The following is a 13,639-nucleotide window of genomic DNA, read 5'->3' on the forward strand; positions in this document are numbered from 1 at the left end:
AAATTACCCTTGGTCATAAACTAGTAGGTGGTAAGTTGTGATTCAAATTCAGGTAGTCGAACTCTGACTCCAGAACATGGTCCTGAATATGTGTATTATGTGTATCATATGTGTGTTTGTGTGTGTGTATAACAAAAATTGGGTCATATCCTACCTATAATTTGGAATCCTTTTTCTCACTTATTAACTTATTGAGAGCATTTCCCTCTTCTTATAATGTTTTATAAAGGATCATTTTTAAATGGCTGAATACTGTCTTTTCTTGAAATTGTAAAGTTATTTTGCCAGTCACCTATTAATGAACATATAAATAAAGCATTGTACTTCTATTTTTGTGTCTCTATTTTCTTAGGATACATTCATTGGAAGGGGATTACTGAGCCAATAGAAGGGGCCAGTTTGAGTACCCAGGTAAATATCACCAAATCACTATCCACAGAGTTTGTACAAATTCTTACTTCTGCCAGCTATTTTTTAGGGAAAACTTCTATCAAACTTTTACCACCACAGAAATTTTTCTTTAAAAAATGTTTTGCCATTTTAGTGGGTGAATAAAATATATATCTTGTTTTAATTAGTATCTATTTGATTAGTTATGAGTGTGAATATTTAAAAATATTTATTAGATTTTGTATTGCTTTAAAATTTCTGTGTGGATCCTCTGCCCACATTTCTTTTGGGGTATTAGAGTTTTACTTATTAATTTGTAACAGTGCTTCATGTTTTAATGATATTATCCTTCTGCCCTGTTGCTAAATTACTTTTCCCAAGTTGTGATTTTATTGTTGTGAATGATGTTCCTTGATTTAGAGGAGTTCTAATTGTGTAATAGTAAAGTCGATTTAGCTTTTCCTTTGTAATTACTTCTATTGCTTTTATGCTTCAAATGTCTTTCCCTCTCCAGAAATCCGATAATTATTCACTTATATTTTTGTCTATGTATGGTTCTTTAATCCCTCTGTTTTGTTTTGTTTTTTTGTGGTACGCGGGCCTCTCACTGTTGTGGCCTCTCCCGTTGCGGAGCACAGGCTCCGGACGTGCAGACTCAGCGGCCATGGCTCACGGGCCCAGCCGCTCCACAGCATGTGGGATCTTCCCGGACCGGGGCACGAACCTGCGTCCCCTGCATCGGCAGGCGGACTCTCAACCACTGCGCCACCAGGGAAGCCCAATCCATCTGTTTTAATTGTTGTTTTTGTTTTGGGCTGCTGCATGGTGAGGCTATAATTTGAATTAATCAATTTTCTCAACTATTTGATGAATAAACTCTCCCATTTTTGTTGTGCTTATTTATTAAGCTGGAATATATACCAGAGTCTATCTCAAGGCCAAGTGTTCTATTCTATCAATCTATCTGTCGGTTCTTGAACTAGTACCATACTGCTTTGTTTGATGTTGCTTGCAATATGTTTTAATTCCTTGTAAGACATGCCTCCTTAATCTAATTGCTCAGTTTTCCTATTTTAATATGTTCTTCTTTTTTTTTTACTTGTTATTCCTCTGAATGAACTTCAGAATCATTTATGTCACTAAGAAAGATAACATTGCCTATTTTTTGGTTTTCATCATGTCACTGAATATTTAACATGTCATTGCAAAATCATAATAGTATTTATTGTTCTTTTGTTGTACCATCTTTGTCAGTTTTATATTAGTGCTACACTGACTTCATAAAATGAATCTACATATTTTCAGCTTTTGTTTTTATATTGGAAATATATAATATGAAATTATCTGTCTTTGTGAAAGTCTGAAAGTTATCACTAGTGAAATTTTCAGACAATGAGACATCTTTAGCAGTCTGAGAGTCAGGTACAATTTTCCATACAAATAATCATTTAGTTCAGTTTATCAAATTTATTAACATAGTATTTTAAAATAATATTTCCATATTTATTAAAATTTTCCTTTTCCTTTTCACTTTTAAATCTTGTTTTTTCTCTTTACTTTTCATGTGTTCTTGTGTTAAAATAAAAAGCAGTTCTTGAATTTGTGTATCAACTTTACTATTTCTATTTTTAAAAAATTTGTTCAATTTTCTATTCTTATCTTTAGAAAATCTTTTCTTCTGTTTTCCTTGGTTTTGTCTTAAATACATTTTAATTATTTACAGTACACATCCTTTGAAATATATCTACTTTGTCTTATTTCTATAAAAGGCTCACATGAAATAATTGTATTCTGTCCATTTCTTCTTATATATCTTTGCTTTATATATCTGCATAAAATATATATTCCTTTGATATCATCATTGAAGACTGCACATTTTTATGCACTCATTGACTCATTTGATATTTTTTGGCCTTGTATCCATTCTTGTATGAATTTTATAATAATATCTTTATTTTTACTTCATTTCTATTTTTCTAGTAAATGTTTATTCATTCTTTTATTTTTAATCTATTTGTGTCCTTTCTTTTGGATATATTTCTTATGATTAGGCCACAGTTGGATTTTTTCTTAACCCAATCCTGAAGTCTTAGTATTCTAATACATGAGGTTAAATCATCTAAATTTATTGTTATAACTGTCCATCTACTCATCCTGGATAATCATATAAACAGTGGGATATCTGGGGGTTTTGCTCAGGCAGGGTTCAGAGGACCCGAGTTTGAACACTAACATGAGAAACAGCCGCAGGCATGAAAACAGACAAACTCACACTTGGTCATAGGCAAGTTCATCTTACAAAGAAAGGAACATTCTAAACGTCAAGTTTGTGCAATCGATCAGAAATCTAGAACAGGAGCCAAATCAAAAAATTTTTAAAAGATCAGACACAACTGAGGAGTGGGCTCAGGAAACAGGGCTAGGAGAGCTTCCCTGAGGTGGGGCACCAGGGAGATTCAAGCATTCTCAATCCTTTACTGTAAGTGATAATGAAGACAAAAAGCACAGCAACACCAATCAACATGTTTTTTTTTTTTTTTAAACTTCGAGGTCCGTCCGGAGAGCGTGGGCTGTTCCAGAGGCAGATGGAAAGAGGCAGCACCATCAGATAACAGAGGGGCCTGTGGGGGGGGGGGTCAGTTTAATTAATCATCCTTCTTAAACTTGCCCTTGATGTAGGTCACCCAGTCCAGAATCAGCCACCAGTCGATGGACCACGGCAGCCCCACAGTGCCCACCGCACCCCATGTGCCCACAGTGGAAATCCAGTTTCTGACCAGTTCCTGGGAGTGCAGGGCAAGGAAACTGGTCAGCATCTCAGCACCATCCCAGCTCAGGGTGACCCAGTCCCCACTGGCTCGGGTGCCAACAACTCATTTTTATTTTTGATTTATGCTTAGGCTAAGCACTGGACTAATTTCTTTAGACAAAGATTTCCTATAATCCCCACAACTACCCTGTGAAGTACATGTTATTCAAGTTTTAGGAAAAGAGAGGCTCTGAGCAGGTGAGTAAATTTTCCAGACCAACATTAGTAAATGCTAGAACCACTTTCAAAAACCAGATTTCCCTGACTCAAAAGACCTTGATTTGAACCACTGTGTTATTCTGTTTTCTTCCCAAAGTACAATTTTTCTTGGTTTTTATTTTCCCCATTTTTACAAGTGTACATTCTATTATGAATTCTTCTAATTAGGTTTTTCAAAATCACATTTGAATACATAGGTTCTCTAATTATCAAATTCATGAATAATATAATAATTTGATTCCTTCTTCTATAAGATGAGGAATTTAGTACACTTGTAATTCCCCATATACCCATCTTTCCTCCATTCTTTGGCAATATCATTTGGAATTATAAACCTATTTATTATTAGTTTTATTTTTAGTTATTTTAAGAAGTAACAACAACAACAAAAACTTTCCATCTGTACCAATATTCTATTTACAGAATTTTTTAAAACTTAATTCTATACATTTAGCTCAGACTGTCACAATGTTTTTGAACCCACTTTTGCTGTTCTTTAGTTTTTGTCTTTAATTAATATGTTGTTCCATTCGAACCTGTCTTTCCATAAACTTTTCAAGAAAAGTGCATGGGTGGTATCTTTTTTGAGTTCCTGATTAGAATAACTAAGAATGTCTTTTTTCTTTTCTTTGCAAATTAATTAACATTTCAGCTTGAGTCATAAGCATTTTCTCTTAATACCATTTAGACTTTGCTCCATTTTCATCTGGCATTCAGTCATGTGATACATTCTCAAATCAGCCTGTTTTCATTTGATGTTAAGTGACTTTAATGTTTTGTCTGGATATTTATAGAATTTTTTAAAAAAATCCTTTATGTTCAAACAAATTTGCTAGATTTTATCGAACTGTGCATCTTTCTTCAGGCAAATTTTGCCTGGAAATTGTACGCTATTTTAAATTGTGCATTCTACCTCTTTTTTCAGCTTGAAAATTTTTCTTCCATTATTTTTCTTCAATATTGCAGCAACATCATTTACTCTGGTTATATCTTCCTTGAGGGGGTCCTTCTTATCCATATATTAAGTCTTTACTTTTGATCTACCAAATCACACATCTTTTCTCTCATCTTTTTTGTAATCTTTGTTTCTTTTCTCTACATTGAGAGAAAACTTCTCTAGCTTGATTCTATATCATTTGTTTGGGTTTTCTGCAATTTTGATTCTGATCTTCAAAATCAGATTCCAATCCCACAACTTTAGTTTTGGTTTGCGTGAATCCACATCTTATCTGTCCCACTTCCTTTTCAAATTCAGCTAGAATCTGAAGCATCAGGTGGGGAAGCATTACTTTTTCTTGTGTTTTCACTCACTTTTTTTCTCTTCCCAATACTAGTTACTGACCACTCTGGTCCTGGCTCTTGCAGGGGGCAGAAATATGGACATGAAAGACACTAATCAGTCTAGACAGGGAGAAGTGCAGTGAGTGTCCTCAACAGTGGGAGAAATGCTAGGGCAGTGGCTGGCCTAGGTGGTAAGGGGATGTAGTGGTAGGGAGGCAGTGAGGGAGTTGGGAGGGCAGTAGGGTAAGGGTATTTAAAGGTTTCTTGGAGGAGGTGACACTTTAGGTAGATCTTAAGGAACTAGTAGGTGTAAGCCAGCTGAAGAAAGGGGAGGTAAGGGCAGAGGAAAGAGCAGGTGCAAAAATTTCGAGGAGGAGAAACCATGGTGAGCGCAAGGAACCACACTTAGTTAATTATGGCCAGTACAGGGTAAGTGTGAAGGGCTGGGGATAGTGTTAAGGTATTTTATTAGCTTGCTAGGGCTGCCATAACAAAATATCACAGACTGGGTTGCTTAACAACAGAAATTTATTTCCTCCCAATTCTGGAAGCTGGAAGATCTGAGATCAAGGCATCAGCAGGTTTGGTTTCTTCTGAGGCCTCCCTCCTTGACCTGCAGGTGCTGCCCCTCTGTCTGTGTTTTCTGTGTCCTTCTCTTATCTTCTTATAAAGACACTAGCCCTATTGGATTTGGGCCCACCTATATGACTTCACTGTACTTTAATTACCTCTTCAATGGCCCTGTCTCCAAATACAGTCACATTTTGAGGTAATGGGGGCTAGGACTTCAACATACAAATTTTGGGGAGCGGGGCACCAATCAGCCCACAACAGGCAGACAGAGACTGGACAGCCTTCTTGTTCAGTGTGTCACACCCTCAGACCCCCCTACCTATCATTCCATAGGGGAGGAGAAGGCCTGCAGGAACTGGAAGGCAGTATATGGGGAGGGCCATAACCTGAGCAGGGGTTCTCCTCCCCTTTCCTCTGTATATGATTTCTCTATTACTCATACTCTAGATTCAGTGGCATGCTGCACCTTGTGGATTTTCTTTCATGGTCTTCGTATATACTCTCCAGGAACCCTTTATACATATGAACAAGTTCCATTCTGAGAGTGCGTTCGTAAGTCCAATCTGTTCGCAAGTCCAACAAAGGTAGCCTAGGTACCCAACTAACACAATCGGCTATATAGTACTGTACTGTAATAGGTTTATAATACTTTTCACACAAATAATACATAAAAAAACAAACAAGCACAAAAAGTAAAGAAAACATTTTAAGTCTTACACTACAGTACCTTGAAAAGTACAGTAGTACAGTACAACAGTTGGCATACAGGGATGGCATCAAGTGAATAGGCAAGAAGAGTTACTGACTGGAGGTGGGAGAGGAGGTGGGAGATGATAGAGCTGAAGGATCGTCAGCAATAAGAGGCGAGGGGCAATTTCACTCACACCTTATGTGATCGGACATGTGAAGGCACATGTGAAGGCACATTTGCATCTTTGAAAGTCCGCAACTTGAAGGTTCATATGTAGGGGACTTACCGTACACTTGATTTAGGGTTCAGTGGCACAATGCACCTTGTGGATTTTCTTTCATTGTCTTCATATATACTCTCCAGGAATTCCTTATCTTTTAGATCAATCAGAGAGTTAATGCATTGCATTGCACCATGCCTGCCAAGGGTACACAGGCCTGGAGCCCACTTCCCCTCAGGAAGGCAGACAGCTATGGCCACTTTCTGCCAGCCTTGGAACCCATGAAACTCTTGACATGATATTAACCTCTAAGTCTCCACCTTCCTTGGCTGGAGATGCTCTGGGGCCCCCCAAACACTTTCAGTGCTGGCTAATTTCATGTGCCCACAGTTGCTGTCAGTACCCATCCTTAAAATACAAAGGTTGGAGTGCATTTTTCAGAGACTGGGAGCAAAGCTGGGATCTTCCCTTTTTCTGAGAGAGAAAAGTAAAAGTATGATGTCAGTGAAAGGGGCTGACGGGGACGAGGCCTGCTGCAAGAAGGGTGTGCACAGTTGCGGCTGGGGCGGAGAAGTGGATCCCTGGGGAGAGTGCCTGGAAGGAAGTTTTCTATGAACCTGGACCCCTTCTGGGTCGTTTTCCTGTCCTAATCAGAAGTACCAAGCTTCTTGGCAGGAGGCCTGTTAGACCCTGAGCAGGACAAATACTCCTTAATTTTTAAAGTAAGATACTCTCTCTACCCTTAAGAAGCTAGCAGTCTATTTGGATAAACACATTCTATTTACATAAATAACAATAGACTGTAGCAAATGATGAGCTACCCAAATACACTAATATTGGTACATGTTTGTTTTACTCCTTCTCCTTTATCTCAAAACTCATTTTCCATAAATATAACCCATTTCTAAAAACCAAGTTTTCTCATACCTATTCTTCAATTTTCATTAGTTTTTTTTCTTCTGTTTCTCCACTTGGATTTTGGATTCATCCTTTTTTAAATTGCATCCAAATTGATGTTTACCCTTTTAACTTCTTTGCTGAGTTTTAGGATATATTCAAATTAAGACATATAATTAAAAATATAGAACTAAGATTATAGAAAGCAGCAAATGCAGGCTATATGGTAGAAAGGCATATGGATCAGGCTAATTGGAAAGTGGAGGTGGGCGAGGGGGAGAAAAACCCTGAGGAAGAGGAAATAAGCTTCAACTCAGCCCAAATATTTGTTTCAAGCCAGAGAAGTTAGCCCAGCCCCAATTCTATCTTTGGTTGAACACAGTACATGATTGGTGTATTTTCAGGAAAAGAAAAGAAAAATCCATCCATAGGGTGAGGATCTAAGCATCTATTTTGCACTCCAGTGACAATCAGAAATCATTCTTTGCATTTATTTTTCGACTTTGTATTTGCCTGTGAACAAAACTGAAGCTGGCAAAAGATGGTTCATGTGAATTACTTGGACAACAGTTTCTCCTTGTGTGGAATTACATTGAGGCTGCTTGCTGTGAAATCCTGACACAGCCCAGTAACAGTGGAAGACATTGTCATTTTTTTTTCCACGTCCATGAAGTTAACCCACTTCTCTCCTACAGAAATGAATTGATGGTCCTTTTTAAAGTAAGGGAGATAAAGCTCTCCAAATCTTAAGCACTAAGCATACACATACAGTTTATTAATATTTTAGGATCAAAAGCCAGTTTATCTTCCCATGTCACCCAATCTTCTTTATGCTTCAGATTTCCTGAGTACATTGCAGCATCTCAATGTTTGGAATACTTCTAATAGTCAGCAAAGTAAGGACTCATGGAACCAGAGCCTCAGCTAGCAATATTTTCATCTAACTTAGAAAAGTCACCTAGCCCAGAAAAGTAGTTGAGAGACTAAAATAATTCCAAGGGTTCTACAGTCATTCATACTGACCAGTTCTAAACCCATCATCCACCACTAGAGGGATAGAGGAATGAAAAAGCTTCCAGCCTAGAAATGGTGGCTAAACCAATTCTCCAAGGCAACATTCAAGGTCGCCCAGTTGGTGGGTGGGGTTTAAGCTCGTGTTGGCCTTGCTCATTACATGATCATCAACTGTCCATTACAGAGGCTGGTTGGAGGGGGCACCCCAGATCATGGGAGGCCTAAACTCTTTCTTCATCTCCTTCCTCCTTCTCCTAGGTGCTCCCCCAGTTTGGGGTGGAAAATGCAGGTTTTAATTCCTGACACTAGCTAGCTGTGACCTCCAAAAAGCCACTTGCTGCTCTTTCTTTATGAGTAAAATGGGGTTAATAAGATCTGCTCTCCCTGTTGTGAGAGTTGAGTGAGACACAGGACATCAGAGCACTCTATCAGCAGTCACGTGTTGTACAGATATGAAGACAGTTACTATTTTTCTGCTGCTGCCTCTGTCTGCATAGGAGAGGAGCCAGGCAGAAGCACCTGCTGCTCATAAACCCAGCTCGTTATTCCTGGAACCCTCATGTACAGGTAAACAAAGGATGAGCAGGAAGGAAGAGAATTGAACCTGTTAAATTCCTTCTTTCTGACTGTCATGAGGCTAATGCCTGGTTGCCTTCAGGCCGACTTTGATTATTCTTAAGGCTTCAGGCACTGAATTATTTTCATGGCTGTGTACCATAAATAATAGGAGGAATCTACAACCCTAATCCAGAATCCTCTCTCTGACAGCAAAAGGGTTTGAGTTCTCTAAAGACAGTTAAATTTTACGTGAAATAAATGGTTGAAGCTGAAAAAAGCTTGTCCCCCTTTTTGGTCTGTACCTGAGGCAATGTAGTATAGACAAAGAGAGCTGGAATTGCATCCAAGTCCTGTCCCTTTTGAGCTGTGTGACACCGGGCTAGTCATTCTACATCTTTGAGTCTCCATTTATAAAATAGGAACAATATGAGTGCCATCCTCCCCGAGAGACAGACCACTGGGTGATAAGCAAGATAATATATAGGGAGTTCAGAACTGGGGCTGTGATAGCAGACACCTTGGTTTCAAAGGCTGGCCCTGCCATTTACTGGATATGTGTGACATTGGTAAGTTTAGTTAACATTTTTGGGCCTGGTTTCTTATTGGTAAAACAGCGCTAATAAGAGTGTCTAGTTTAGAGGATGGTTGTATGGGTTAAGTTGTAAATGTGGGTGAAGCACTTAGAACAAACGGTGCTTGGCCAGAGTCAGCACACAACAAACATTAGCTCTTGTTATAACAAGGTATGTAAATAAAACTCGAAGACTATACCGCACTTTGGAAGCTGTTTCAATAGCGACAGGACCACTGTTCAGAAACAAGTAAACAGTCTTAGCTCAGCTTTGTAGCTCACAGTTTTGGAGGCAGGGAAGGGAGCTTCTCAGGAAAAAGTGAGTCTTCTCAGACCCTCCTCAAGGGTCTTCTCAGGAAAAAGTGATGAGGCGCTCTCATGATGCCAGAGTGATGGAGAGGACCAAGGGCGTAAGAGGAAAGATCCCATAGAAAAGTTGGCTATGAGTGAGGGGAGGGTGTAGGGAGTAAGGGAGGGGCTGCAGTAAGGTGATTAACTCTTGGGGAATGGTATAGCCAATAATGACAGGAATTGGGGAAAATGGAAAAAGACCTCTGTGGTGGAAGCCAATTCACATAGGAGACAGCCCAGACAAGGGGAGGGGAGCATCTGAAAGGGACACCAAGCCTAGGTGAGATCATGTGTGGAACCACAGGAGGATGCAGCCGTTTATATTTAGATGGTATGGCAAGACAACACCCCCTACCATTACACTATGCGTTCTCGTTCAACTTCTTTGGGAGTAAGCAAAAATTATGAAAGTGTTAATTACTCTTCAATTTCAGATTTAAGCCTGCCTTGGTACACAGGTGCCTAGGAGAGTGGATCATTTTCTTAAACATGACTATTAAGGAAAGGCTTTTCAAATGATTGGTTAAGCCCCCACTGGACCAAGTGGAAGATGCTGAGTGCTTCCTGGTACTTGTCCAGTCCTTTCCAGGCTTCTCTGAGCTTCCGAAAGCTGTCTGCGGACTAGCAGATCCTGTCGGTAGTGCCTTGTGGCACAAACTCCTGGTAATGATTATAAAGAGCGGCTGCCACGGGGCCTGGGCATTCAGGCCAAGGCCAAGGAAGGTGGCCCGGGCCACAAAGCTAGGGGAGAGGTGGGGACCAAGGCAGGCCTGTGGCTAATCTCTTCTTGCTGGCTCCAACTGCGCGGCTACATCAATTTCGAGGATGGCCTCCAGGCAGATGGCGGGCTGCACAAGGCCCTCTGCTGGGGTCGCTGCGACCCTGCAGCCGCCTAGACACCGTGGCTGGGGGCACTTGATACTCTGTACGGCTCCCGACGGGTTAATGGAACTTTCCTTTTGGTCTGGGGCCTTTTAGGCACACCCAGAGGCCTAGAAGAGCAGGAGCAGAGGCCAGCAGGCTGTAGAAGCCTCGAGCAGCTCTGACCTCTGGCACCTCCCCAAGCCCCAGAGCGCAACATCCGTCCCCAGAAATACCCGGGCGGAGGGGAAGGGAGCGCGCCAACCCTTTCCTGGGTACTCAAGTCTTCTCTCTCTTCCTAGAAACCTCTCCTCCCCTCGGGTCTAGCGCCCCGACGCCGGAGCTCTAGGTCCCCGCCCCACAGGGTCGCCTCCGCACCCCATCTCCGCGGTCGGAGTTCCTCCTGCAATACCACCCAGTGTCCAAGGCGACGCCCCGAGCCCCGCAGCGCCATCTAGGGGCTGGGTACGGCCTTCCTCCCTCTGGGGCACCCCCTCCCTTACTCCGCAGGGACTCCCCCTCTGCCGCGTCCTTCGGGCAGCGGGACGCTTCCAGCCTCGGCCAAGGGGCAGAGCTTGGCGCCCCAGGCCGGTACCCTCGCACCTGCCCCGGGGCACACGGGCGGCGAGGAGCGGCGCGGCGGGGGCGCGCAGAGGCGATCGAGGCCCGGGCCTCGCGGTAGAAGGGGAGGCGAGGGCAGGCGCGGCCCGCGGGCGACGGGAACTGGGCGAGGGCAGCGGCGGGCAGCCGCCGGCGGCGAGGCGGCGGCGGCGGGCGGCGCGAGGAGCCCCTGTGATTGGCACAGCCCTAGCCGGAGGAGGAGGCGAGGGGAGGGCGGAGGAGGAGGAGAAGGAGGAGGAAGGGGGCGAGCGCGGCGGCGGCGGCGGCGGCGGCGGCTGCGAGGAGCCGTGCCTTCCACCCTTCTAGCCCCGGCAGGACGGGGGTGGCCGCCGCGGGCCCGGGGCGGGGACAGCACGCAGCCTCGCCGCGCGCACCTCCGCCCAGCAGCGGCCCCGACACCCGGGGCAAGCGGGAAAGCGGCGGCGGCGGCGGCGGGGGAAGGATGCAGGGGAAGAAGCCGGGCGGCTCGTCGGGCGGCGGCCGGAGCGGCGAGCTGCAGGGGGACGAGGCGCAGAGAAACAAGAAGAAGAAAAAGAAGGTGTCCTGCTTCTCCAACATCAAGATCTTCCTCGTGTCCGAGTGCGCCCTGATGCTGGCGCAGGGCACGGTGGGCGCCTACCTGGTGAGTCCCCGTGCCAACTCCACCGCGGGGCCCCTTCCCCAGCGCGGCTCCTGGGTGTTCAGCTGACAGGAGGAGGGGGCAGCCCGGGCGCCGGGGGCAGGCGGGCATGACCTCCGCCCGGCGTGGAGGTTGGCTAGTGGTGCAGAGGCGGCCGCCGGGGGAGCTGCCGGCCCGGGCTGCTGAGCGAACCGGGAGCCGGCGGGACCGCTGATGCCCGCAGCTGCTCGCGCGGCCGGCGGGGGCTGGGGGGGGACCCGGGTTGGAGAGGCAGCGGGCAGGTGGGCGTGAAACTATCCCTCTCCCGCCAAAGCACAGCCAGAGGGTAAGTTCAGGAGCGCCCCTGCAGAGGAAAGCATCGCGGTTTTCAGGTGACCGGCACATGGAAAGAAAAGCCCGTTAGCCTCTTGCGTCCTCGACTCTGCATTCCATCCTCCGGGAGAACAAATCCATTATGCATCATTTTCTCCGGTAGCTTTCTCCATCCACCAATTACGGAGGGATTTAACAGTTTAGAGTAAAATGCGCCCAAGTGGGGCCCTGATCCGAGCCGGGGCTGCAGGGCGAATATTCCCACTGCGTATCCGTTAGCCATCTCTCAGCGTCTGGGATAAAGTTACGATACCTGGAGAGCAGCTGTGAGTTTGTGTAGTTTTTGCTACCCACTCTTAGACCTCAATTCCCCACCGTGGTCTCTCGTTCCCAAGGGGGTATTGCATCATTGTGCACAAGGTACATCGATTTCATTTGCTTTCTGAGGGGGGATTTTAATGTTCAAATGGTTAGGGGTGCATAACATACCAGAGGAAACAGCTTGTAATGACTCAGCAGTCAAATACCTACTATACCCGCTGTCTCCTGCCCCGCGCAGGTGGTCCCAACTTGGGTTTAAGAGAATGCACTTCCAGACCCAAGTACGGTCCTGACTAAGCAGGATTTTTCAGAGTGTATAGTGTTAAGACATTACTTGGCTACTGACCTGAAACTGAAATCAAATGTCATAGATTTTGAGTGTTAGTGAGCAAGTTTGATGGAGATAGAATTGGACAAGGTTTTGGCTGTTGGAGAACTACATCCTGAGATAGAACCATGCTCTTTCCGATGGTACCATTAATCCCTTCTTCCTGGCCTTGGGGTGCAGTTAATGAGGGCCAGTTGCTGGGTGCCCTGTACCATTCATAAACAGCCTCCTAAGAATTAGGACTTGCTGTCGGGGAAGTACAACCAGGCTTGGTCTCTTGGTGTGGGATAAAGTCAGTTATGTGGTTACAAGAGAGGGATGTTCAAATTCAGCTCGGTTCCCGGGGTGACAGGCTCACAGGGTTTCTGAAAATCAAATGCATTTTCTTTGCTCCTTGTCAGGTGAGAGGCATTTAAATCCCTGTTACTGGCTGCATCCATGACATGCATGCTGCCGGTGAATCCTGTAGCCAAAAGCACATTTTCATTTCTGTTTAGATTTTTGTTTTATAAAATGCACTTGTAGTTGGAGTACTTAGTTGCAGACAGTACCTGTGGCCTTCGGAGTTTTGGAATTAGGGGATGACCGTGTCTTGGGGGGTGGGTCAGTGTATCAGAGTGTCCTTGGAGGGAATTTGACCATTAAAATATTAAAATAGAGACATGTATTACTAAGATGCAAATGCACAGTAATAAAAATACATGTAGGTTTGTACTGTAGCATATGCAAAGTATGTGGTACCTAACCGGGGCTGTGTTTGTTCATCAACAGCTGCCTCCAGTTTTTAAGTTTTTGCCTCAAACCAATTTTGTTCAATAGAGTGGGTTATTCATGTTCTGTATTATAGTATCTAATGTTGGCAAAAATTGAATTTCTTGAAGTATACAGAGTGTTATGGGTTTTGGAATTTGTGGACACAGATTTGGAAGATCACCATTTACAAATAAAAGGTTTTACTTCTTAAAAAAACCAAACAAACGCCATCAGAACTTTTCACACCATG

General features: G+C 43.9%; 2 protein-coding genes across 4 annotated transcripts in view; one reads left to right on the forward strand and one right to left on the reverse strand.

Annotated features, from left to right (window-relative positions):
- Nucleotides 1–2,530: 2,530 nt before the first annotated feature.
- LOC117202030 (cytochrome b-c1 complex subunit 10-like) lies at nucleotides 2,531–3,860 on the reverse strand. The gene has a single exon (XM_033431490.2). It carries the CDS (start codon nucleotides 3,204–3,206, stop codon nucleotides 3,036–3,038), a length of 171 nt encoding a protein of 56 aa, XP_033287381.1. The 5' UTR covers nucleotides 3,207–3,860; the 3' UTR covers nucleotides 2,531–3,035.
- A 7,065-nt stretch (nucleotides 3,861–10,925) lies between these two features.
- Nucleotides 10,926–13,639, forward strand: part of SLCO3A1 (solute carrier organic anion transporter family member 3A1) — a 319,167-nt gene continuing 316,453 nt past the window's right edge. Inside the window, exon 1 of one of the 3 annotated variants that reach the window (XM_049707017.1) lies at nucleotides 10,926–11,678. In XM_049707017.1, coding sequence (XP_049562974.1) covers nucleotides 11,499–11,678 — 180 coding nt within the window. In that variant the 5' untranslated portion in view covers nucleotides 10,926–11,498. The remainder of the gene's footprint in view (nucleotides 11,679–13,639) is intronic. The other 2 variants (XM_004271674.2, XM_033431485.2) reach the window with 2 other exon arrangements.

The sequence above is a fragment of the Orcinus orca genome, chromosome 2 (genome assembly GCF_937001465.1).
Source record: "Orcinus orca chromosome 2, mOrcOrc1.1, whole genome shotgun sequence".
NCBI classification, from domain to species: domain Eukaryota; kingdom Metazoa; phylum Chordata; class Mammalia; order Artiodactyla; family Delphinidae; genus Orcinus; species Orcinus orca.